The sequence below is a fragment of the Puntigrus tetrazona genome, chromosome 2 (assembly GCF_018831695.1).
Source record: "Puntigrus tetrazona isolate hp1 chromosome 2, ASM1883169v1, whole genome shotgun sequence".
Classification (NCBI taxonomy): domain Eukaryota; kingdom Metazoa; phylum Chordata; class Actinopteri; order Cypriniformes; family Cyprinidae; genus Puntigrus; species Puntigrus tetrazona.
The window spans coordinates 12,243,552-12,266,795 of NC_056700.1; the positions used below are offsets into that span (position 1 = coordinate 12,243,552).

The 23,244-nt window shown below is 38.1% G+C and overlaps 2 protein-coding genes across 3 annotated transcripts in view; one reads left to right on the top strand and one right to left on the bottom strand.

Moving 5' to 3' along the window:
- Window positions 1-13,336, top strand: part of efna2a (ephrin-A2a) — a 52,483-nt gene extending 39,147 nt beyond the window's left edge. Inside the window, exons 2-4 of one of the 2 annotated variants that reach the window (XM_043255426.1) lie at window positions 4,640-4,932; window positions 10,358-10,423; window positions 11,985-13,336. In XM_043255426.1, the coding sequence (XP_043111361.1) occupies window positions 4,640-4,932; window positions 10,358-10,423; window positions 11,985-12,106 (481 nt within the window). In that variant the 3' untranslated portion in view covers window positions 12,107-13,336. The remainder of the gene's footprint in view (window positions 1-4,639; window positions 4,933-10,357; window positions 10,424-11,984) is intronic. The other variant, XM_043255435.1, reaches the window with a different exon arrangement.
- Window positions 13,337-18,364: 5,028 nt separating this feature from the next.
- Window positions 18,365-22,571, bottom strand: rabggtb (Rab geranylgeranyltransferase subunit beta). The gene is made up of 9 exons (XM_043253555.1): window positions 22,483-22,571; window positions 22,115-22,222; window positions 21,828-22,025; window positions 21,609-21,714; window positions 21,463-21,515; window positions 21,254-21,364; window positions 21,036-21,161; window positions 19,358-19,507; window positions 18,365-19,210 (listed from the first exon to the last, which is right to left on the bottom strand). Exons 1-9 carry the CDS (start codon window positions 22,483-22,485, stop codon window positions 19,070-19,072), a joined length of 996 nt encoding a protein of 331 aa, XP_043109490.1. The 5' UTR covers window positions 22,486-22,571; the 3' UTR covers window positions 18,365-19,069.
- Window positions 22,572-23,244: the final 673 nt, after the last annotated feature.

Sequence of the window (23,244 nt, forward strand, 5' to 3'; positions counted from 1 at the left end):
AAACAGCAGCGGCGGTGACATCATGAAGGCTAGATTTGGCTCTCCCATCCAGCATGGCTGTCATTTGGGGAAACTTGTTTAGAATGGCAGCACTCTCTCTCTCGCTGTCCCTTTCTCTTTCTCTTTTGGCAGCGTCAGTACATCCTCGCTCCTCTTGACATAACAAGGTCCGGTTCCCAAGCCCCCGCATCAGATGCGGGCAGCAGATAGCCCCAGCGATAAGTGGCTTTTCTCCTCTCTTTTATCTCGCATGGAAGAGCTTTGCCTTGGAGCTTTGCATTCACAACATTGTGGCAGCCCTTTGCTTTTCCATATCATTAAAAGCCCCCAGTGTCTAGCAGGGCTGGCATGATGGCAAAGGGCTGCTTGTGGCAAGAACACAATAAGTGGGGCTGGAAAGCCTCCAGAATCACATCGTACCGAGCCGCGGCATTCGGATCCACCACCACCACCTTTGGATTTACAGCAGTGTGTGTGTGTGTGTGTGTGTGTGTTTATGTGTGTGCATGTGCCTCAAGTGATCCTTTGCTACAAAGACTCGGGGAAAAAGTATGTAAGACTTCCTGTGAGGCTTAAAGAAATGCTCACATGCTGCTGTCTCGACTATTAATAGCAAAATTCACTGAACTTGCCACAGGAAAAATGTACTTGCTTTTGTGTGCGTGTGTGCGCGCGTGTGTATATGCATGTATGAAATGAGTTCTTTTTGGGGAGTTTTGTTTTGGTTGGGTTTGCTTTATTTTTCCAAACAAATTCATTTTGAATTGTCAAAACTGGTTTACACAGAAATACATTAGTTTGACCTTAGTCTACCATTTTTAAACTTGGAGTTACATGTAGACACACAGATGATGACCTTTGACCACAACATTCTCTATATGTCTGACTTCTTTGTTATCAGTGTGTTTCGGCTGTCAGATTATCTCTTTAATGTTTTCTGAAATCTTCCACTTCAGTGAACTCTCTCAAAATGCATTACTTTGATAAAAGAAGAAGAAAATTGAGAATAATTATTTTCTTGTTTTGAAATAAAAAGAAACATGTTTTTCTCTATTGGGATTGAATTATTAATGCATCAGAGGGTTAAAAATGAAAAAAAAAAAAAACATTTTTCTACTAGCGCATTTATGTCCTCCACAAAGCTTTAGTGTCTGAGCAACGTTTCAAATTTTCTCAAATGATGTTTACCAGAATATCACTGTTCAGCTCCGCTATTGTCGCATATTTTCTCCAGTTTAGATCTGTCAAGGTCTCTGCCTAAAAGCAGCTTCAAATATTTGAATGTGAAGATCTTCTGAATATCAAAGTTTTAAGAGACAAAGGGAAGACGACAGCAGGTGAATGTGGAGCGGCGTGCTGTGAGCAACTGAAGTGTTTGTTTAAAATTCTCCGTGATGCTCCGCCTATTTGGAAAAGCAGGAAGGTGTGCGTGTGTGTGTATGTACACGAGAGAGAGATCTTTTTGATATTTCTGAGCACGAGCGACAGTCTGTTTATGATTCAGCTGTCTCCTCATCATGTCCGTTAACACTCGCACCGCCACCCGCCTGGGAAAAAAAAAAAAAAATCCATTTATTGTGCAATCTTGTGTTTGGCGATGGAACCAATCAGCGGTTATTTCTAATGAGGTTATGGAAGCCACTGTAAATTCACAGATCGATATTTCACCATGAACCATAAACAAGTTCCTGATGTGCTTCGGGAGAGTTTGAGAAGGTCAGACGCAACAGGAGAAATGTGTTCCTGGAAAGATAGTGAAGGATGGGTTTCACGCACGCACACACACAGTTGTGATCCCTCAACATATGCTGGGATGTTCTGCTCAAACTGATATATGTCCCCTCGGTAATCTGTTCATGCTTGATTAGAAAGAAATATCTCCTCAGCGTTTACGTTGAAGGTCAGGAGCTCCAAACTTTCAGGAGATTTATTTCTTTTGATAGTATAAACAAGTGATTAGACAAACAAGTCACTTGGACTTGTTTGAAAGGACCTGAAATACATTTGTCCGCTTAATGTAAACGTGGCCGTGGAGAGATGGGATTGAGCTAACAGTTTGGGAGTGTGGCTAATCTACAACAGGTGGACCTGATTTAGACTGTGAGAGCTAAATTACAGTAACATATCCAGAGATGTTCCGCCGCATGGAAGTAATTTACGGCACGTTTTATGCTACGCTAGTGTTTGTGTGTGTGTGAGTGAGAGCGCAAACATCTGAAAGAGCCATTAACTGAGGGCAAAACAAGCAGCCTTTAAGAAAGCACTTGATGCGGGCTGTGCTGTGAGGAAATCACCGTGCCAATAGTTTGTCTAGTTAAAGGACAGACAGGCAGGTGCTTGAGAGGGCAGCTCGTCTAGATGAGAGGACAGGACCTTATTCTGAACACTGAAGGCAAATGGACCAGTGCCTGAAGGTGCTTGCTCGCTTACAGAGGTGTGAGTGCTTTCTGCTGTTTTCACTTAGATACATGTTGCAGTGGAAAAAAAAGGAAGGTTTATAGGGTTCACGTATAGCGCAAGGACACTTTTAGAAAATATTGGCTCTTGGTTAAAAATCGCTGTTGGATAGATGGATGGATGCACTTCACAAAAACATGTTTTCGTCATATTCTGTTAAAAAGAAAAAAAACTTTAGTATATATGCACCTACACACACATATAAATCTTTATTGTGTATAGGGCTTTCAAAAACCCTTTACATACACATACAGAGGTTTTTGAGCTGTGGAAGTTTTATATGCATTAAACCTCTCTTTATAGAAAACCTGTTTGCATTGTTACACTTTCAGATAAACATCATTTACTATTTTTTGTGTTATTTTCCCCTCATGTCCCCATAACGTCAAAGGAAATTCAGGTTCTACTATCCTTGTGGGAATATTTGGAGATATAATATAATATAGAGATCATACAATCCCTATACCTATACTTTGTGGGGACCAAATGCATAAACAAGTACACACACACACACACACACACACAAACACAATGTAGCATATACAAGTACACACACACATTTTGATGTTACTATTGAAGAGAATCATATGACCTCTAAATAATAATAATATAATATTTAGATCATACAATCCTTTACAATAGTGACATTAAAATGTGTGTGTGTGTGTGTGTGTGTGTGTTTATGCTGCATTGTGTGTGCTACATTGACATTATTAATCTTTAAATGCAAGATAGTGAAGTATACTTGCAATAGTTCCACTTTAGCTTTAACTTCATATTTTGTTGGATTATAGCACTACTGCTTCACAATTAAAGTGCATTAAGCACAAAATTAGTTGTTTCTATTTAGCAGACTTAAGTATACCAGTTTAGTCTGCCAAAAGTAAATCTGCAGTAGGGCTGGGAGAAAAAATAGATTCTCCAATGCATCGTGATTCTCTTACATGCGCTTTGGGTTTGTTTGTCCTGAAGCGACTGAACGCGATGCACTTGTACTTGTACTTTTATACAAAGTTGATACACAGAGCGAGTTATGTTTTTGGAATTGATTTGTATTAAATAAAATCAGTACAGAAAAATACTGTAACATTATATAAACTAATAAAAAAAAAATTGTCATTACATCTTACACATTTATCTTTTACTGTATAATAATGCAAGATGTCACAATAACCCACGATAAAGGTGTTTAATTTTTAGCGCACAAACTGTGTCAGTGAATGAAACATCATTGACAGGCTTTTTGAGATTCACCCGTGTATTTGCTGTAAAGCAGTAAGACTTGTTTTCAGAAAATCTATCTTTAAAAAGTGTCAACTTCATTGGCGTATTTGCTGCAAGCATAAAAACCTCAATGCATTTATTTAATTTTTTATTTTGTCAGCCGCCATTTGTTTTGCAGTCAAAGGCATATACTCACAGGACTCTGACATCACAGTACTGTCACACATTCGCAGCCTCTGTAGGTCACACTGACTTTCAAACTGATTCACTCATGCTATCTTTTGCCTCTCCTCCCGTTCTCTCGCTCTCTCTGCCTTTTTTTTTCTTACTCTCTGAAAGCTGCATTTTCATGAAACGCATACTATGTAGAGAGAAAATCGAATGCGAAGCATGAAAAATTCTTTTATGGTGCCACTGTGGTTCAAAGCTTGGATTAAGGGTGCAATTTAATATGAAGTTTATGATTTATATGGATTCAACTCGCTGACTAAATTTTAGTGAGCATAATCAACATTTTCATTGATATGTGTTGCTACCGCGCTAACCCAGAGAAATGAATAAAGGCAAACTAAGTTGTTTTTAAAGAGGTCTATTTTAAGCCCTAGTCAAAGATTTTTTTTTTTCAAACATCCCCCTTCTCATTACAGTATTACAGCGAGTGTTTGGTTTTCCGTGTGTTCTGGTTTGCCATTCTCTCTCTGCATAATGGTGACCTAGATAGAAAATATGCATTGTGGTTATTCATTCCAGCTTATTCTGTTGTGTTCCCTGTGATTTTCTGCCTAACAGATTTAGCCTTTGTGTGTTAAACTTTCCTCTTTGCTGCTGTACGGTTTGAATGGAGGCCAAATAAATAGCTGAACTACAGAATATTTCAATTGTCCGTGTACAGGAGTTGTTATGTCAGTCATCCCTATGTTTAGCTTCGGCGGTCTAATGCTCTGAATCTCTTTTGCAGGTTCTGGCAGGGTGAATATACGGTTGCGGTGAGCATCAATGACTATCTGGACGTGTACTGTCCGTATTACGAGACGCCCCAGCCTCACAGTCGCATGGAGCGCTACATCCTTTTCATGGTCAATCATGATGGGTACCTCACCTGTGAGCACCGCATGAGGGGCTTCAAACGATGGGAGTGTAACCGGCCCCAGAGTCCTGATGGACCACTGCGCTTCTCTGAGAAGTTTCAGCTCTTCACCCCCTTCTCGCTTGGTTTTGAGTTCCGGCCTGGACACGAGTACTATTATATATGTAAGTGTGTATTTTTTTAGTGCTCTTTTAGCAGTGATGAACCGTGGTGGACTTTTGAAATGAGAATTGAAAGTCTACTCTGTTAGAGTGGTTGCCAATTTTTTTGACTCTTCATTTGTCCACAACAGTATTCAAAAATCAGATATTTCTAGTTTGTAGTGTTTAGATTCTAGTTGTAGGATTGCTGAAATTTGAAGAACTGAATGTTGTTTAGGGATACGGCTTTTTTAAAGGATGAATTTGCTGGATAAGAATTTATTTAGTTCTCTCTGTTTTCTACACGATAAAATAATTTAGATCTTGGCATATACATTCATTCAAAAATACAGTCATTATGAAAATGCTAATGGCGTTTCAAGATTTGATCCATTTACTTTTCCAAGATTTCCTAGAAATTTTTTAAATAGCTACTTTATCTCCTACTACTCCTATTATTTTTTTTATAAAATTTATAATTATGCATAATTATTTTAGCGTTCTACATATTTTCATAGATTCTATTTTTTCCATTTTTAGTATTATTTAGATTTTTTTATTTGTATATTTTCAGAGTTCTTTTCAATAGATTTTTTTGTTTTTGTCATGAGCTTTTTAAATTGTTGATAGTTTAAAAAAAAAATTCTCTTTATTTCAGTTTGAGTTTTATTTAAATCAAAATTTTTATAATTTTTGTTTTAGTTAATTATATCAACACTGACACATATTTGCAGGTTTTGCATAAAGAAAATTTTTCCTTTAAAAGTTGTTGGGTGAAGAAAAATAAGAAATCTCAATTTTTGTCTTAGCTCATTTTAATGCTTGCTTTGTCTTACTTTAAATAATTTAATCATCTTCTGGACCACTTGGAGGTTTAGAGTGCCCTTGACCTCTGTAGAATCGCTGCTCTGTGATTGTTGTTTTCTCAAAAATAAATTCAAGCTCCATTACTATTTGATGTTTTCACAATAATCTCCAGAAACGATTTTACATGTCCATTTACAACACTAATGATCTGTTTTAGAAGGGTCATGAATAATAATGTTGAGCTCTGCTCTGATTGGCTTTTTCACTAATTTCAGTAGCTCACACAACAGGAAAGAAACACAGAGAGAAAAGTATATATTTCAGTACTTTCTCTCGCAGTTATATCCTTGAGAAATTATACTGTATAAAATACGGGCATACGGGAGCCCCTATTGATATGCACGATCTCGATTTAGTTTGACTTTCGCATGCACTCTGTTTATACTAATGAGCATAAGCCCTGCTGAAAAAAAACATGCTGGTTGGCTGGTTTTGCTGGTCTCCCACCCTGGTCTTAGCTGGTTTAAGATGGTCAGCAGATTGGTTTTAGAGGGGTTTTGGCCACATTTCCAGCCTGCCAGGCTGGTCTTAGCTGGGAGACCAGATGGAACCAGCTACTTCCAGCTCAAACCAGCTAAGACCAGCCAACTCGCCTAGGCTGTTTTTTCAGCAGGAAGTCCTTAAATTACCCCACATTTTACAAGATCAGATTGTCAGTGGTGCTCAGGATCTATAAATCTTTCGCCATCTCTCTTTAATGGTAAGTGAAATCTTATGTACTGTAATGCAACCGGCTACTGCTAGCAAGACCATGTCTCTTTAGTGGCTCGTGTTATTTTATTTACCTTTCCGAATACAGACACCAATCCATCCCTACACTTCAAATCCCCTTCACAGCCTGGAACATAACTGTGATTTCCACAATCTTCCATTTTTGCTATTGTCCTCGCTTGTTTTTTTGCATTCCCCTGCAGGACCTCTGATGGTTTGGCTGGTGGCTGGTCTAGAACATTATGTGTTATGTTCAGATTTGGGGTTTTTTATTCACGAGCTTTACACAAGAAGGAGGAAACATTTGTGTTTGAGGCTCACGATATGTCATTTCCATGTACAGAACAGTTATTAACTACACCAAGGTAAATACATTTTTGCATTCTATGGCACCTTTAATGTCAAAGCCATATGGAACTTCTTTTTAAGTTTATTATCATTTTTAATTGATATTGATTTAACTTTATGAATTAAAAATAATTACTGCAATAAAGCATTGGCTATAGTCACCTTTTTGCACCATTAGTCAGCAAATGCTTGGTAAACAGGATTAATGACAGTCACAGACACAGGGGTACATCTTTAATTAAAACCATTCTAAGTGATTACTATACATAATTTCATTTTATTTTGATTAGCACATGAGTTGTTTACTGTGTAATTAGTTCATTTCCACCAGATTGACCCATTCAAGTGGATTTGTGGACCGGCTGTGAACATGACAGGCAGGCATTATCACACTGACAGGGTCAATCAGCCAATCTCAGAGACTTTCTGTGACTTTTCAGACTCCACATTCAGGATCTCTGAGAACACAATGAACTCCAGGGAAGCAAAAGAGACATTGCCTCACTCTGAAACTTCATCCGCCAGCGAACCTTAGAAAACTGAGACCTTTACACACAGTTTGAGGTCCTATTTCCCCTATTTGTTTTGGTATTTCTGTTCGGTCATTTACATTTTTTCTCGCACCCTCAAAGAAAGCGTCCCAGAAATACAGGTCATTTAGAAATACATAAATAGTTTGTGAGAGAGACAGAGATCCTTTAGTCTGGAAAGCTTTAGCATTTCCTAAATGAGAAACGGCTCATTCCCATTAACCTCGCAAGGCTTTAAACTGGTGGGTTCAAATGGGAAACTCGTCCTTCACGCTTTTGTCCTGCTGTCCTCCAGTAGACAATTTGGTGTGGCTAAACCAAATTAAAAGTAGAATTTAAACAAAAAAAAAAATCTTTCTTTTTTTTTTCCCCCTTCAGCCGCCTAGCTGTTTTAATACGATAACATGAAAGACTTGTATCAGGAAGAAGCTAGGAGAAAACAGGGAGAGGCAAGCAAATCAATAATTTATATGGTAATTACAATTCCTGACATGGGCGACTGTGGCGTCGGCAGATGTGGCTGGGCCGGGAGCCACCTGTGTACAGTACAGAGAGCCCGGACACTTTGAGCTCTCGCCGGCTTTGTGTCGCAGAGACACACTGTCCATCTGCACAGCGTCCGGACGGGCCTTCCTCTCTCCCATGGAGATTGCCACAGATCCTACATGCTTTTCATTTGACTGCTGATTATTCCCTGATTGACAGCTCAGACTGAAAGGGAGCGAAACAGGCGCGGAGGGGGCGTCATTCTGAGTCAACATCCCCTCCACCCAAACCCCCCTAAATCAGCAGGGCGTAGCGCTGCTTATCATACACGCCGCAGTGTTGTCTCCGCACACGAGAGAGAGAGAGGGAGAGAGAGAGAGAGAGAGAGATGCCATAAAGAGCAGGCAAAAAAGTTCAAAGATGCCCTTCAACTCTGTGTTTCTGCCCCTGTCCCCCCAAACTGATTTTGATGCAAGCTCCCAGCCCGGTCCTGCATTGTGAAGGCTTTTGTTTCAGTGCTGGAAAAGGCCTTCGGACACCCCCACTCCCCCGCCGAGCTGACTCCATTCAGCACCCTGGCCACTCCCCGAGAGGATTGTTTGGATACAAGCAGCTCTATGGCCGTCACGGTCCCTGAGGGATTGATGCTTTGCGGCAGGGTCGGAGGGGTCAGCGATGAGAGATGGATCTGAGAGGTTATCACTGGGAAGTGGGGGCTGATCTCGATTGTCTGCTGGTAAAAGAACACGTCCGTCAGACCTGGTCAGACTTAACCCCCGGACTTCCATCTCTCCGCCCGTATTGATCGGCTGTGATGACATCTTGACAGGCGTCTTCTACACAGCTGCCGGCGGTTGAGGTTGGGTGCTCTCCAATGAACCTAGGATCCGGTGTGGTGAACACGCCACAGGAATACACAATGACCTGGGACAGGCGCTGGGGCGCTGGGGGAGGGTTGTTTAGGTTGGAGATGACAAACTCTAGACAAGAGTTGGAGTTAGTTTTTTTTCTGGGAACTGTAGAAAACGTGAGTGTAAATTCTAAAACCATCTAACATTTCTCGAATAGTGGTTAAACTAAAACAGACACATTGTCTGCTCAATGTATGAAGTATTTAAAAAATATTTCATATGAATCTTTAAAAACATATGATAAACAAAACTTACTATATGTAAATGCCAGTATTTGTTTTTTCTGTCACACTTATTTTTTAATTTTATCGCACATATTTATTTTTTAAAAATAGACAATATTGTAAAGATATTGTAAACATAAAAGTTTTAGTTCTGTAAGTTTTTTTTAGGTTTTTATAAAAACGTCTATCACCAAGGCTGCATTTATTTAAACAAAATACAAAAAAAAAAAAATATTACTACAGTTTAATAACTTACTAGTTTTATTTGAATATATTTTTAAACGTAATTTAATCCTGTGGTGGCAAATTACAATTTTTTAGTATCATCAGTCTCCAACGATTCTTCACAAATCACTATAATATGCTGATTTGCTGCACAAGAAACATTTCTTATTATTATCAATGTTGATAATAGTTATGTTTCTTAATATATTTTTTGAAACTACAATATATTTCAGTCAGGATAATTTATACATAGAAACATATTATAATTGTAAATATAATGTATATATTATTTAAAAACAATACATTATAGGTGTTTTACTCAATTTTGTTAAACTTTCTAGCTGAATACAATTTTTTAATTAAAAAGCCTTACTAACCCCAAACAAATTTTTTTTATATTTAATGTTACATAAAACTTTTTTGATATATGTTTTTGATATAAAGCCTTTGTTCAGATAAGATCTGGAGATGAGGAAGGGAAGGGAGACAGAGGGGGATGGGAATAAAAAGGTTTTATTATATAATTTGTGCCATCAAAAAATGAAACCCTCTGCTCTAGACCAGTGCCACTGCTAAAAGCTTGTGGAGCACACTAAAATAGCCTTCTTCGTGTGCTGGATTTTCTTTGTGGACAAGTTCAAATAAATGATTTTTCACTCTCCCCTTCTTTCTCACCAGACCCTTATAAGGAAATAAGCAGCAGGGTTGTTGTGTCTGTAGAACACCGATGAATGAAGTAATCTGTCAGAAAGCTTGTGTCTGGGGAGCAGAGATGAACAGTGTTGCTGATGTTCTGGTGGAGCCGATCTGTTGGCTGACTGCTGACTGACTCAATAGTGACTCTTTGCTCTCAGGTCACTGAGTGCTATGTGGGGTAATTTGCCATGGGAACACGGTGTGTTGCAGACCATTGTATGTGACGACACCAAGCTGGTGAAGGTCAGAGCAATTTCCCCTGAATGAAGAAAATCTCAGACGTTGTTCCTGATTTGGTTGTCAAGGGGTCAAACTAACTCGAGAGCTTGAGAGACGTTCATAAGTGTCACCAATAGGATCTTAATCAGACTGATTAACTGGCTTGATGAACCATTCTGTTTGTCACAAGCACATTTAGCTCATTATTTCTCTTCATCTTCCTTTTCAACAGCCTCTCCTCATCCTAACCACGCTGGCAAGCCGTGTTTAAAGTTGAAGGTGTACGTGAAGCCTACAAGTAAGTCATGCTCTAACTGTTTCTCCCTGCCGGCGTAGAAAATAATATCCCCTCATGTCGACATGCCAACCTTCTGTTAGACATAACAGGAATGCAAATAAGCAGTGTTTGACACATTTTCCAGGAACATTTTGTTAATGAGATGTCATATTTATTTTCAAGCTGAGGAAATGTGTTCAAACGCAGTCTACAGCCATCAAAACAGCAGCTGAAGTCTGATGGGAGCTATTAGAAATATTGTGCATTATTAAATTTACCTTCATCACTCACCAATTGAAACCTTATATTAAAGGGATACCAAAAGAAAGACATTTCTGTCATCATTTACTTTCTTTCTTATGTAGAACATACAGTAATAGAAGATCGGGGTGTTGTCCATAAGGGGGAAGTCAGTGGTCACCAAAACAGGCAAAATATATTTTTGGTGTGTGTGTGTGTGTGTTCCACAAAGTCATACAGGATTGGAACAACATAAGAGTGAAAAAATGATGACAGTGTCAATCTTTTTAATTGTTGGGGAATGCAAGTCACATTTGAAAAGGGTGTCAGAAGATGGCATTATAAGTTGCATTCATAGTTACAACCCTTCTTGTTTCACACATTTAAAAATAAATAACAGCTCAGACAGCATTTTTACTTGTCACAGGGTTTTTTATTATGCCGATGATGTAATCTCTGGTGCTCAGTTGCTGTATTGTTGGTTGCTAATAGGGATTTCTACCCAGCTGCACTATATGGTGCAGTTGTGTTGTGGATAAATGTTTTTTCTTGTAAGAAAAGAAGTGAATAAAGTACATTTGTTATATTGAAAAATTGGCTGAGTAACTCATCCAGAGAAGAAAATGAAAAAGGTTCATTGGTTTCGTTTTGTTTTTTATTTTACTGTGTGCCAATTACTCCATATATGGGAGTTTTGTTCTTTTGAAAATGCTGCTTTTTTCAAGTTAAGGGTGTTTTAAATAAAAATAATACTAAAAATAATTCATACTTCTATTAGGACACTTTAAATTGATAAAAAATGACAGTAATGACTTAAATAAAAAAATAAAACCTTTTTCAAATGTTTTTTTGAACTTTATGTTTCTTAAATAATCTTACAAAAAAATAATAATTCGACAAGGACACATCATATTAATCAAAAATGACAGTAAAGATATCAATTATGTTATAAAATAAGCCATTATTTTAAATTGCTCAAATTAAAGTGGTATTTCACAACATTACTGTTTTTACTCTATTTTTGATCAAATAAATGCCTTCTAAGGCAAATCTTAAAACCCCCCTAAACTTCTGAATAGTATTCCAGTCACTTTGTCATTTCACATTGTTTAAAACAACAGCTCCGAGTGGAAATCCAGTGTTTATTTGAAATTCATTGGCACAGATACGTCAGGTCCATGTAATCTATGAAAACGCTGTGTGAAATGTGAACCAGATCCTCCGCCTCAGTAATTAAACTCTAATTAGGTCAGTGCTGTGGGCCCCTGCTGCTTTGAGTAAAGGTATGCATTTCCTAGCGCTTCCTCTCCGCGTGCTGTCTCTCTGTGTTTGTGTGTTTCAGATGGTTCGGGCTACGAGTCTCCAGAGCCGTTCCTGACTGATCAGAGCCAGCGCTGCAGGGCAGACGGCCCGTGCCTAGCTGTGCTGCTGTTGCTGCTGGCCTTTCTGCTGGCCCGCGTTTAAGAAGCCCCCGCCGCTGCCCAGACTGCCTACCGCTCTCCCTCCATCCATACTCCCTCAGGGAAGCCCTCTCATCCAGACCCCCGGCTGCAGTCGGATTCACGCGTCTTCTTTCTTACCGAACGAGCTCCTCGCTGCTGATCCGAGGACGAGAGACGTTCCCTCTGCTTTAGCGGCTGATGTAAAGCTGAACACCTGGAGTCCGTCGTGGAATGTGACCTTTTATATATGCTGTCATGTAATCGAGGCTTGTATTCATGTGCCATTTAGTCACGTTTCAGGGCGTCGCGGTTTACAAAAGATTTCAGACACTTATTTGGATAGCTATTAATGCCCCCCCCCACATCGTCTTACACCATACTCAGCCCAGAAGTAAAGGGGATTTTCTCCTCCTAATAATAACAAGTGACACCAAAGGACTCTCTTCAGAGATTTAGTTTTATTTTTCATTTGAAGGGAGAGAAGAAATGTGTTTTGTGGTAGCCAGCAGCTAGGGACTTAGTGTTAGACATTCACATGCATGTGAAACACTGTGAAACAGAGAAAAACTGATCTTCTTACAATAGTAACAATATATTTTTCTTAGCGAAAACGAAACAAACGTAGACCTTCTAGCCACTCTTCTGGTGTAAGGCTCAGCTGGTGGAGTTTGGATCAGACGCAGCCAAATGTCAGTGCCCTCGCCTCAAAACTGTGCTCGTCTGCTGTGGTTGGGACAAGGACTTCGAATCTCTGAGATCGCTTTGGTGCAAACCCAAATGCCGCTTAATAAAACTCTGCATTGGTTTTTCTTTCTAGCTCTGTGGGACAAGCAAGCAATGGAAACGCAGTGAGGATCTAGCCACTTTTAATTCACAGACGCACACACCGCGGGCATGGCCGAAAAGGAAATGGATTTTTTGTATTCTATTTCATGTTATTTTTGTAGCATTTAAAAGCAACATCAATTATTCATGCGATATGAGGAACGGTTTTAGCGTCTTGAGTGGCGATACAGTGTGTGAGTCAGCAGTCGGACGTATTCAGAAAGGCCCACTCTCTCACTCTTACTGTTGTTATTGTGGTCTTGTCAAACTGTATTCAGTATTTAAAGAGACAGAAAGCATTTCTTTCCATCTGATTTGATTGTGTCCTCTTTTTCATGTGACGTTTTGTACAGCCAACATGTTCTGTCGAACTGAAGAAACATGCTGAAATGGAAAAATAAAAAATAAAGCGTTTTTGTCTACGAGATGCACTGATGTGAGAAGAGATGCATTGTCTGAGGCTGACAACTGACATTCTGGCTCAGCTTTGTATAGCATAGTTGTAAACCCATTATATTAAATATTTAGAACAGGATGCAGACATCAGTGCTAAAGGGCCTTTTGATTTTTTTTTTTTGCCCTTCCCAAAACACTAAACAGCACTTTTCTAAACGCTTCTTTGTTTTGCTCTGCACAAAATGCTCAATTTTCCTGATCTGTAAAGTTTATTGTGTGCAATGTCTGAAGGTTGTTTTTTAGGTCATTTTATCTCATTTAATTCTGTAGCATTTTAGAAAAGTATGCACTCATGATAATTTATTACCCTCTGGTAAGAAACTAATGCTTTTATTCAGCAGGGATGAATTAAGTTAGTCGAAAATGACAAAGTAAAGGCATTTATAATGTTACAAAAGATTTCTCTTTCAAATAAATGCTGCTCTTTTGAGCTTTCTATTCATCAAAGAATCTTGACAATCTTGTGGTTCCCACAAATATATTAAACAGCACTACAACAGAGTGTCTACAACATTGATTATAATAAGAAACGTTTCTTGAGCAGCTAATAAGCATATCAGAATGACTTGAAAACTGGAATAATGGCTGCTGAAAATGTAGCTTTGCCATCACAGGAATAGATTACATTTTAAAATATGTATATTAGAAATTGTACATCAATATATAAAAACGCTCTCCTGAAATAAGACCTAGAAATAAGATCTCCTACCTGAATGAACCATGTAAAATGTGTTTTAAGTTCTAACATGTTTAATACTTCAGCAGCAGTTATATAAATAATTTTTACAGAGACATTTAAGATGTGATTGCCATTTGATGTTGTGGTTTCGGATGCGAGACGGCTGGAATGAGTCATGGTCATACATGACTTGACATTCAGGCGAGTGTTTGCTGACACCGGCTCTGGGCTTTGGCCTGGATGCTCATCCAACTATTAGGTGAGGGATCGGTAGCCTGGCTGGGCTCAGAAAAGTGAATGTCCTATCTGAATATTTCATGCAATGTAGACTATGATAAAAAATACATGCGCTAGGAAAGCATCAGTGCAGGATTTGCAGACTTGGAGATGGCACTGCAGATGCAAGCCAAACAGTTAGAGGCAGATATTAGTGGCAATGAGGATGATCATTACAGATGATAAAAACAGCTGTATGGTGAGTAAATGATTTATGCCTTAAAATTTATAGTCAGTGTCACAGCATGTCGCACCTTATGCTGTCTTTTATAATTAGAATTTTACATAATTTTGATATAGTGTTAGACTCAATATCATGAATGTTACATGCTGATTTCCTAGTGAACAAAAGATGATTGCTGCCCCCTAGTGAACAAACCATAGTTGCTGCCCCCTTGTGAATAAGACCTTTAAGCACCTTTGGGTTGAGTGTTTTGTCCAAACTTGCAATGTCAAACGTCATTTATGCATGCATTTATAAAGCGAATCCCATACAAAACTTTACTTTATAAATATGTTGAATATTTGAAGAGAGAGAAGTTTTAATTCGCTCATCATTTACTCAACCTTGCATTTCGTTTTAAATCTCATTTCCGTTATCTGCTGACCTCAGAGAAGGTATTTTGAGGAATTTTGCTATGCTCAGCAAACAGTGTTGGTTCCCATTGACTTCACTTGTAATCATTAGAAGTCACTGGGAAGAAACCATTCGGTTATGAACTTTCTTCAAAATGTCGTCAATTACTCAATTACATAAAGGTGAAAAATTGCAGTGTACTGTTTTCCATTAACCGTTAGCATTAACGCCAGTATCTCTGAGCTACATACGGCCTCCCACATTTCCCTGAGGTAAACCTGAGGTACATCACAAACACTCACGTCTCAAGGCTCCTGAACAGTCAGTACATGTTGAATCTGTCGGAGACATGAGCATTTTGAAAGCGAGAAAAACAAACACATCCAGAGTCGAACATCTACAGAGAGCACACTTCAAAAACTATTATGAAATGAAAAGGTTTGTGGAAGAGCGGGAAATTCTGCAGAGAGATCACAGGAGATCGATGTTTTTCATCAACAAAGAAATACAAGAGCTTCAAAAGACCTTGATAGACATAAACCTGATAAGCGGATATTGTCATGAAGCCTACGCTGCTCATCTGAGATCAGTGAGTACTGCCTTTTCAACTTGTAAAGTATCCAAGAAAGCAAAGAAATGCGGTAATATTGATTTGAATGTTGAAAGTGGTAACTCAATGAAGCCTAACCACATGTTTGGCCAGAAGCATGACGGTTTGGGTGATGAAACCTCTGGTGATTGTGAGAGGGATCTGTCAGAACTCAAACAGCACACGCTGACTTCAGAAACCTATAAAGCATGCAGCACTAATACCTGCGTTTCGCCACATAAGGATTTAAAAAACCGTCAGAATGATTATTTCAAAGCCCCATTGTCTCATTTCGAGTTATCCTCAAGTGAATGCAAAGAAAAAGACGAGGATAAAAGTGAAGGATGTCCTCGGAAGACTTCGACTAAGAGCCTTTCACATATCGCAAAGACAGATCTAAAGAACAGTTCCTCGCCTCCTACACATTTCACCCTTCACAGAAGAGCAAAACAAAAGCATCAAAGACGACAAAAAGTTGCTCTTCGTATGCCTCCTGTACTGAGGAACCCCTTACGTGAGCAGGATGGGTCTTATACGCAGGGAAACCAAGGTGGAAAGGCGTTTTCAAGAAACGTACAAATTCGAGACAGCATGAACAATGGCAGAAGCCACATATCAAAGACAGCCATTAAACATGGCCTCGAGCTGCTCACCGAAGAATACAATCATTCTCAAAATGCTGTAATTTTAAACAGCAACAAGCAGAGGGATTTGCATGAAAAGGTGTCTAAGTTTGTATCAGAGCTTTCAGGGGTCAGATGTGACGAGTGATGTTTAGTATCTGGGTTCCTCTGGGATCCTCAGAACGTGCCAGATAACAGAGGTAATTGTCATCCTGAAGAAAAATAGAATAATCCATCCCTTGATTCATGGGCTACGGGGTCATATACTATGAAACCCATCAACCACTGAGAGAACCGATTCCTTTTTGTCTGATTCACAGTTCATGCACGGCTAGACACAATGCCCTGCATTCAGTTCATCAATAAAGGCATCAATACCATTCTGCAATGTTTCCAGGCTTGTAAAAGAAGCACAGGCACTCTTTATGGAAAAGATGTACTTGTTTTACCAACTTGAACAAGGTGTCAGTCAAAGAGAGGCTGCTGAAAACCGCATGGATTGTAGTTTTTTTATTATTATTTTAAGAATGTGTGGACATTGGATTTTTGTAATGGTTTCTACAGGAGATGGCTACAAAATAGCTTTAAAAAGTGTCTGTTTGAAGATAAATCCAGTGTAGACAAAGCTAATGTACTGATTTCACTCTGTCTTATTAATTTGTTCTCTTATTTAAGTAAATCACACACAGATATAAAGCAAGCTAAACATTTTACAGGTGAGTAAACATTAGCTTTGAATTACGTACAGTGCAAACGTTCCTCGGTAAGGAAACCAAACAGATGAAATCTTGGCTTATGCATTTTAAACACATCTTTGTATCCCCGTCACACACCAGTGATTCTCAACCTTTTTGACTCTTTGTTCAAGACGATACTCAAAGACCTTCCTACCTACACTTTAAAAAACAACGGTTCCAAAAAAGGGATATTTTAGTGACGCCATAGAAGAACCATTTTGGTTCTGTAAAGAACCTTTAATTAAACAGTTCTTAAATCATTTTTTGCGTGAAAAAACATTTAATAAAGAACTGTTTTTCACTATACATAAAATAAGGGCTCCAAAAAAGCTTCTTTAAACTACTTTTCTTTGTTTAAAGAACATCTAAACCTTCTCTCAGTGTATAAAAAAACCCCTTTTTTTAATAAAAAGATTTCATCATTGTACGTTCTTCCTGGAATTCTAGAAGCTAAAGGACTTAAATTTTTCAAGAGTGTAAAGAGCTTTAGTGTAATGTAACCCATAGGCTCTTTATTGAAAAAATAACCTTTATTTTTAATAAGCTCTTGTTCCTCTGTTACCTTATTGTACCAAATGTCATATTTTTTTAATATTATCAGTTTTAATCTTCATTTTTGATGTTTTCAAGATGTTACTATAGTTAAATAATAAAAGTTTGCAAAGCCTCTTTTGGGCCCCGGGCCTCTGGTTGAGATCCACTGTTCTGAATCTTTGATCTAATGTCTTTTGCTTGAATGCTTAAATGTTTTAACTGTGCACTATGGCCTATTCATGAAAAATTCTTTACAAAATAAAAACATCAGTTGGGCAAATAGTGGAAACAAATGTGCGGTTTTTGTTACATACAAAATAGCTTTTACCCAAAATAAAAAAAAATTGCCTCTTTTTTTGCCCAAAATAACAAAGCAGTAGCATGCTTAGTCAGAAAGCTGATCACGTCTTAATTAAACAAACAGAGGCAGAGGTTGTGTGTGTCTGTACACGTGTGAGGTGATTTAACAAAATACCTAAGTGCCAGGAGACTGTGGTGACATGTGGCACATCTCCCACACTCCGAACAGGTTGTAATGAGAGCCAGTGGGGTTTCATCGTAGCCTAACAACCCTTGTGTTTGTTTCTGAAAATCTGTCAGGGGTCTGTAGATTGCTGCTCTCCTGATGAATTCATACACTCTGAGCTGATTGCCTCTTCACTTTTCCAACTCTGTGCTCATACACTTGAAAGTTTTGTAGCTTCTTTTTTTCTAAAAAGCAAATATGAATATAAATTTAAAAGAGTAATGTGAAAAGCCTATGATGAAGATAATTCTAGTAAACACAACCTCGTAAGATCATTCGTGACATTCAAATCAACAAAAATAACAATTTCTAACCTACATCTAGCAAAGAATAAGTAGTACTGAAGAACATCAAGTAGCATCAGGCCAACAAAAGTTTCGTCATAATCAATGTCAGACACTTTAGGGGTGTTAAACACCAAAAGTTTACCGCCTGATGATAAATAATCCACCAAGGAGTTATATTAAAGTCACATTTATTCACTCCCAAACAACAGGCATCTTTACACACTGGTGTCAATGCCGAGTGAGAGATTTCATTCATACCACAAAAGCAAAACTCTCCCAAACCTTAGAAATGACAGCAGTTGCAGAGCATGACTTTTAAAATGGTTGCACAATAAATGCTTTAGAGAAGTGAGGACTTGATGTGAACAAACGACAGTAAGAGGACATCAAAATTAATCTCATGCATGAAATCCATGTTTATGGTGCTTGAAGTCTGATATAACATACATGTATTAGTCTCGCGTACTAGCTTTGGAAAAGCCATCAGAGATGAGTGAGCAACCTCTCTCCTCATTGAAAAAACACTTTTGGTTGACACCAAAAGTGACCTGCTGAATTAGTCATATAAATAGTTATGTTTTAATACACAGTGAAAGCTGTAAATAGCAGATATTCCTCTTTGAGCCGCATCTTTAAATAGAGAAAGCCCACTAACAAAAGTAAGCATTGTACTATTGTGCCTACACAATGATGAGAACAATTCTCCCGCAAAAAAGCACACAATGTTAAGGGCCTTTCTAAAGTCCTTGGTCCCTCTAAATGGTGCACTGATCATTAGTTGAAGATGACAGCTTTCCACGGTTTGCTGGTTTGCCCGTTTCCAAACGGCCGGCTGTGCAGGGGTAGGAGAAGAGGAAAAAGGCCATGCTGAAGATTTCAACTCAGCAAGTCCGGTTGGAGGCCGATCCTCTGAAGCACATCCTCAGGCATGCAAAACACAGGATTCACTGGTTTGATCTGCTCATCTCCCAGCAAAGACAGACCAGCCACACCGAACAGAGTGTGGAAAGGATCCACCTGGATGGAAATACACAACACTGGTAAGAATGTACTGCATAAACCGATAAGCTCTGTTTAAGGAACGGCAAGACCGAGAGAAACAACATGCAAACTATTTATGCATAATGCTACATTTTTGCATGACAAACTCCAAAGAGAGCTTACCATGTCTCCAGGCCTGTCAGCGAAGCCTCCAGTCTCTTCATCCTGGCAAGCGAGAATGAAACTGCGCAGTTTTGCTTTGTCAATCCAGTGAATTCTGCCAATGATCTTCAAAGAGGCAAGAACCCACCAGGAATAGCAGACATCAGGCAGCTGAAATCAGAGGAAAAAACATCATCCACAGTTGTGTTTGGACACTCATAAATAGTACAATTTTAAAATGATAAGAAACTAGCATTAAGTAAAAAAAAAAAAAAAAAAAACTGTGTAAATTGTATTTCATTTTTGTTTATCATTTATGGTCCATTTTCATTTTATGGTTTACAGTTTTAATTTAGTCAATAGTTTTAGAATAGAATTTTTTTTTTTATTGTGGTAATAGTTTTAACAAAAACTGTAACTACTAGACATATGCCGGTATCAAATATTTATGTTGCGATTAATTGCTAATGCTTCTATCACCGTATACGGTATTATCATAATATTGAAATTTAGATATTTGCTACAGAGGTTATTCATCTTTGTTAAAAATTTTGTTTTGTTAGCTTGAGTTCATTAAAAAAAAATCAGTTTATAATTACTTTGATTTTAACATATTATTAAACCAAAGTTTAATGAATGTTTAGAAGAATTTTTCATTGAGAGTTTGTTAACTAATTAATTAACTAATGAAGCCCTAATGTAAAGTATGATAGAATAATAAAGAATAGACGGTCTAAATTTTATATGGGTCATATGATGCGATTTCAAGTTTTCCTTTCTCTTTAGAGCGTTACAAGCTGTTAGTGCATAGACAAGACCCTGGAAGTTGAAAAGACTAAAGTCTCATAACCAAAGAGATATTTTTTAGAAAAGTTATGACTTGTCCACATCACCCTAAACAATGATGCACAATATGTGGAAAATAATGTGCTTTTTGAAACATAAACCCATTGCATTAAACCAAATACACAAAATAATGTTCTTTTCAACAAGATAATATGACCACTTTAAAGTCTTGAAAACTCTATATAAAACTCTGAATACAAAACTCTAAATGGATATTTAAATCATTTTAATTATTAGGGCAGCTGCTTTGCTTACAGTCTTTCCAGGTTAACGGATGCGCTTCAGCTGTTCAGTGCCCTTTTGTGTATTTGGTGTAATGCAGTTTAAGGCTCAAAAACCATATACCATACATTATTACTACATTATATACATTATTACTACAGTATATACACCATACATTGTTACTCCTCTCTGCCTTGTCTTTCAGTTTTTTTACAAAGCTAATCATTCTGAAAAGTATGGTGTGCACTGATTGGCCAGTTATCCAGCGTGTTGTGATTGGCCAAATACTTCCAAATATGCCCATTACCTTATTTGCAAACATCCATGTTTGCACGACATGGCTGCAGCAACTATACTATACACTACTGCAAAATACACTAGTCAACATATAAAGTTGCCCTTAAACCTTATATTACACTGCTGCCTACGCAGGGTCAGAAAGCATTCGGATTTCATCATCAAAAAATATCTTAATTTGTGCTCCAAAGATGAATGAAAGACTTGCAGGCTTGGAGCAACATGAGAGGAAGTAATAAATAACAGAATTTTTACTTTTGTGTGAACTATCCCTTTAATTGATGTCTTAATTAGTTGATGTATCTTAATATCTTTGATCTAAAGGCCACCCTACCTTCTCTGGTCTCCCATTCAAGCCCCCCGATGGTAACTGTCTTTCACAGAGCCACCAACCCAACAGATCTGCATTTACTTGATGAAGCTGCCCAGTGACCGATAAGAAACCTGTGCAGCAGTAAATCTGGAGACAGGATGAGAAAAACAAATTAATACAACACATAAATACCCTAAAATGTTTTTTAAGGTAGGCATAAAATACATCAAACACCTCACCTGGCCAGCATGGGACTCTGAACCAGGCCTACAACCAAACCCACCATCGAAGTTCATACAGGACAGCACAAACTCAACAGCCTTGTCCACGTTGATCTCATTCAACTTGCCCTACACAGAAATGTCTTGTTATGCATTTAAAACCTTAAAGGGCTTCAACAAATAGCAAAAAATGTAATTCAATATTTTAAATTTAAAAGAATTCAGACCAGTAGTGCCAATGTCGCAACCGCACAAAAGGAAAACCGTGTGTCTATTTCTCCTGTTAACAAAAAAAGCAAGCATTTAATGAGTCATATAACACTTAAAATGGTTTATTCCGTTAATGAAGGAATGCATGAATGAATAAACGTACCCCATTTGTCTCCGGCGAATGAGCCGTCCTCCTGCTGCAGTCCTTTAACATAGTCCACCACTTTGTCCACATCAATGACATTAACGCTATCATACAACGACAGGATCTAAAGGGATTAAAACATATCTTTTTGTGGATTCGCACTTTTGTGTAATACATTTTCAGAACCATTGATTAATTATAGCGATCGCCTTCTAGGTTTAGCATATTTCTACTGACCTGTACAGCACTGAGGGTGTAGAGGAGATGAGGGTCATGGCCAATGCTGGCGCTGATGCCTCCACAGTCATGCTGGCAAGACGTGATGAACTCTATGATCTCCTCGCGGTTCATTCGAGACAGCTGACCCATCAGATCCATCACTGTCAGACCCCAGTAGATGCCACTCATTCTCAAGTACTCTGACAGCGTGTACTCCTGCAGGAGATGGTGCAGAATATATGGGAATTAACCACTGATTTTACTCATTTTGCTTTTTTTGGCATTTTTGTAAGCCATCAACTTACATAGTCATCTTTCTTGGAGCCATAGGCTGCAATATAATCTGCATGCTTGTCTAGGATGAGCGTGTTTGGAGCATCAGGTTTAATGATAACGTCTTTAACCTGGGTCCCCTGCAAAATAAAATTGTCATCACTTTCTGACAATACGCTACAAAAACTGCAGTTTCTGACACATTCATTTGATCCCAGACTATAAACTGTGTTGAACTGACTGGGCGGATGACATGACATGTTCTTGCTGCTCTCGTTCACATCTTTTAGCGTGCGTTATTTTCTTTACAATCGCAGTAACGCAAACCGCGTGATCTTTCTTTATGAGAAAAACAACATATCGTATACGATTAAATAACTATAAACGCAAAGTACATTACCATCCTGACGGAGAAACAAGAGAGTGGACTACAGGCTGACTTCACCAGTCACACACATATTACATCATCACGCTCTTCGCCGTTTCTACGGGTGCCAATAAAGGACAAAACGTATGTACGTGAACTGTCACATTATAATGGGAAGCTGAAAGTGATTCAGGAAATCGCGTCTAAACACCGGTGCGTTAAAAACATTTATTGAAAGTGCTGTGGACGAATTTACGTTTTATTTAATGGGTCACGTATTTTGTGTGACTTACTAATAATTTGCTCAGACTCTGCATCCTCATATGAGGACGTTATATTGTATTGAATTTCTTATTGAGCCTACATGTCCTGTACAGAGCACGTTCAAGTCTTTTAAGAGATACCAAATGATTGGATGTTTGACCATGAACACTCCCTTCAAAAATGTCTGAAATTAATTTAGTGGAAACATATTTTGTAATTATTTAAATCTATAAAAAAATTTAATTGTGTGCCATAACATATCAAAATATGACTTTCTGTTAAGAGACACAATGTTGATTTCACACGTTATTATGCATTCTGGGAGACAAATAAATCCTATTTCAGTATTACATGAAATATTATGAAAATCTTGTCAATTATTACTCTCATATTACACTTTTTTCATGATATAGCCCCGAAAACACATATGCAAATTAGATTAAGTAGATACATTGTACATAATGAGAAAACCCATTTATGACCCTTTTACACACATTTTGCAGAAAGAAAGAACAATTCTGAGAGTCATCT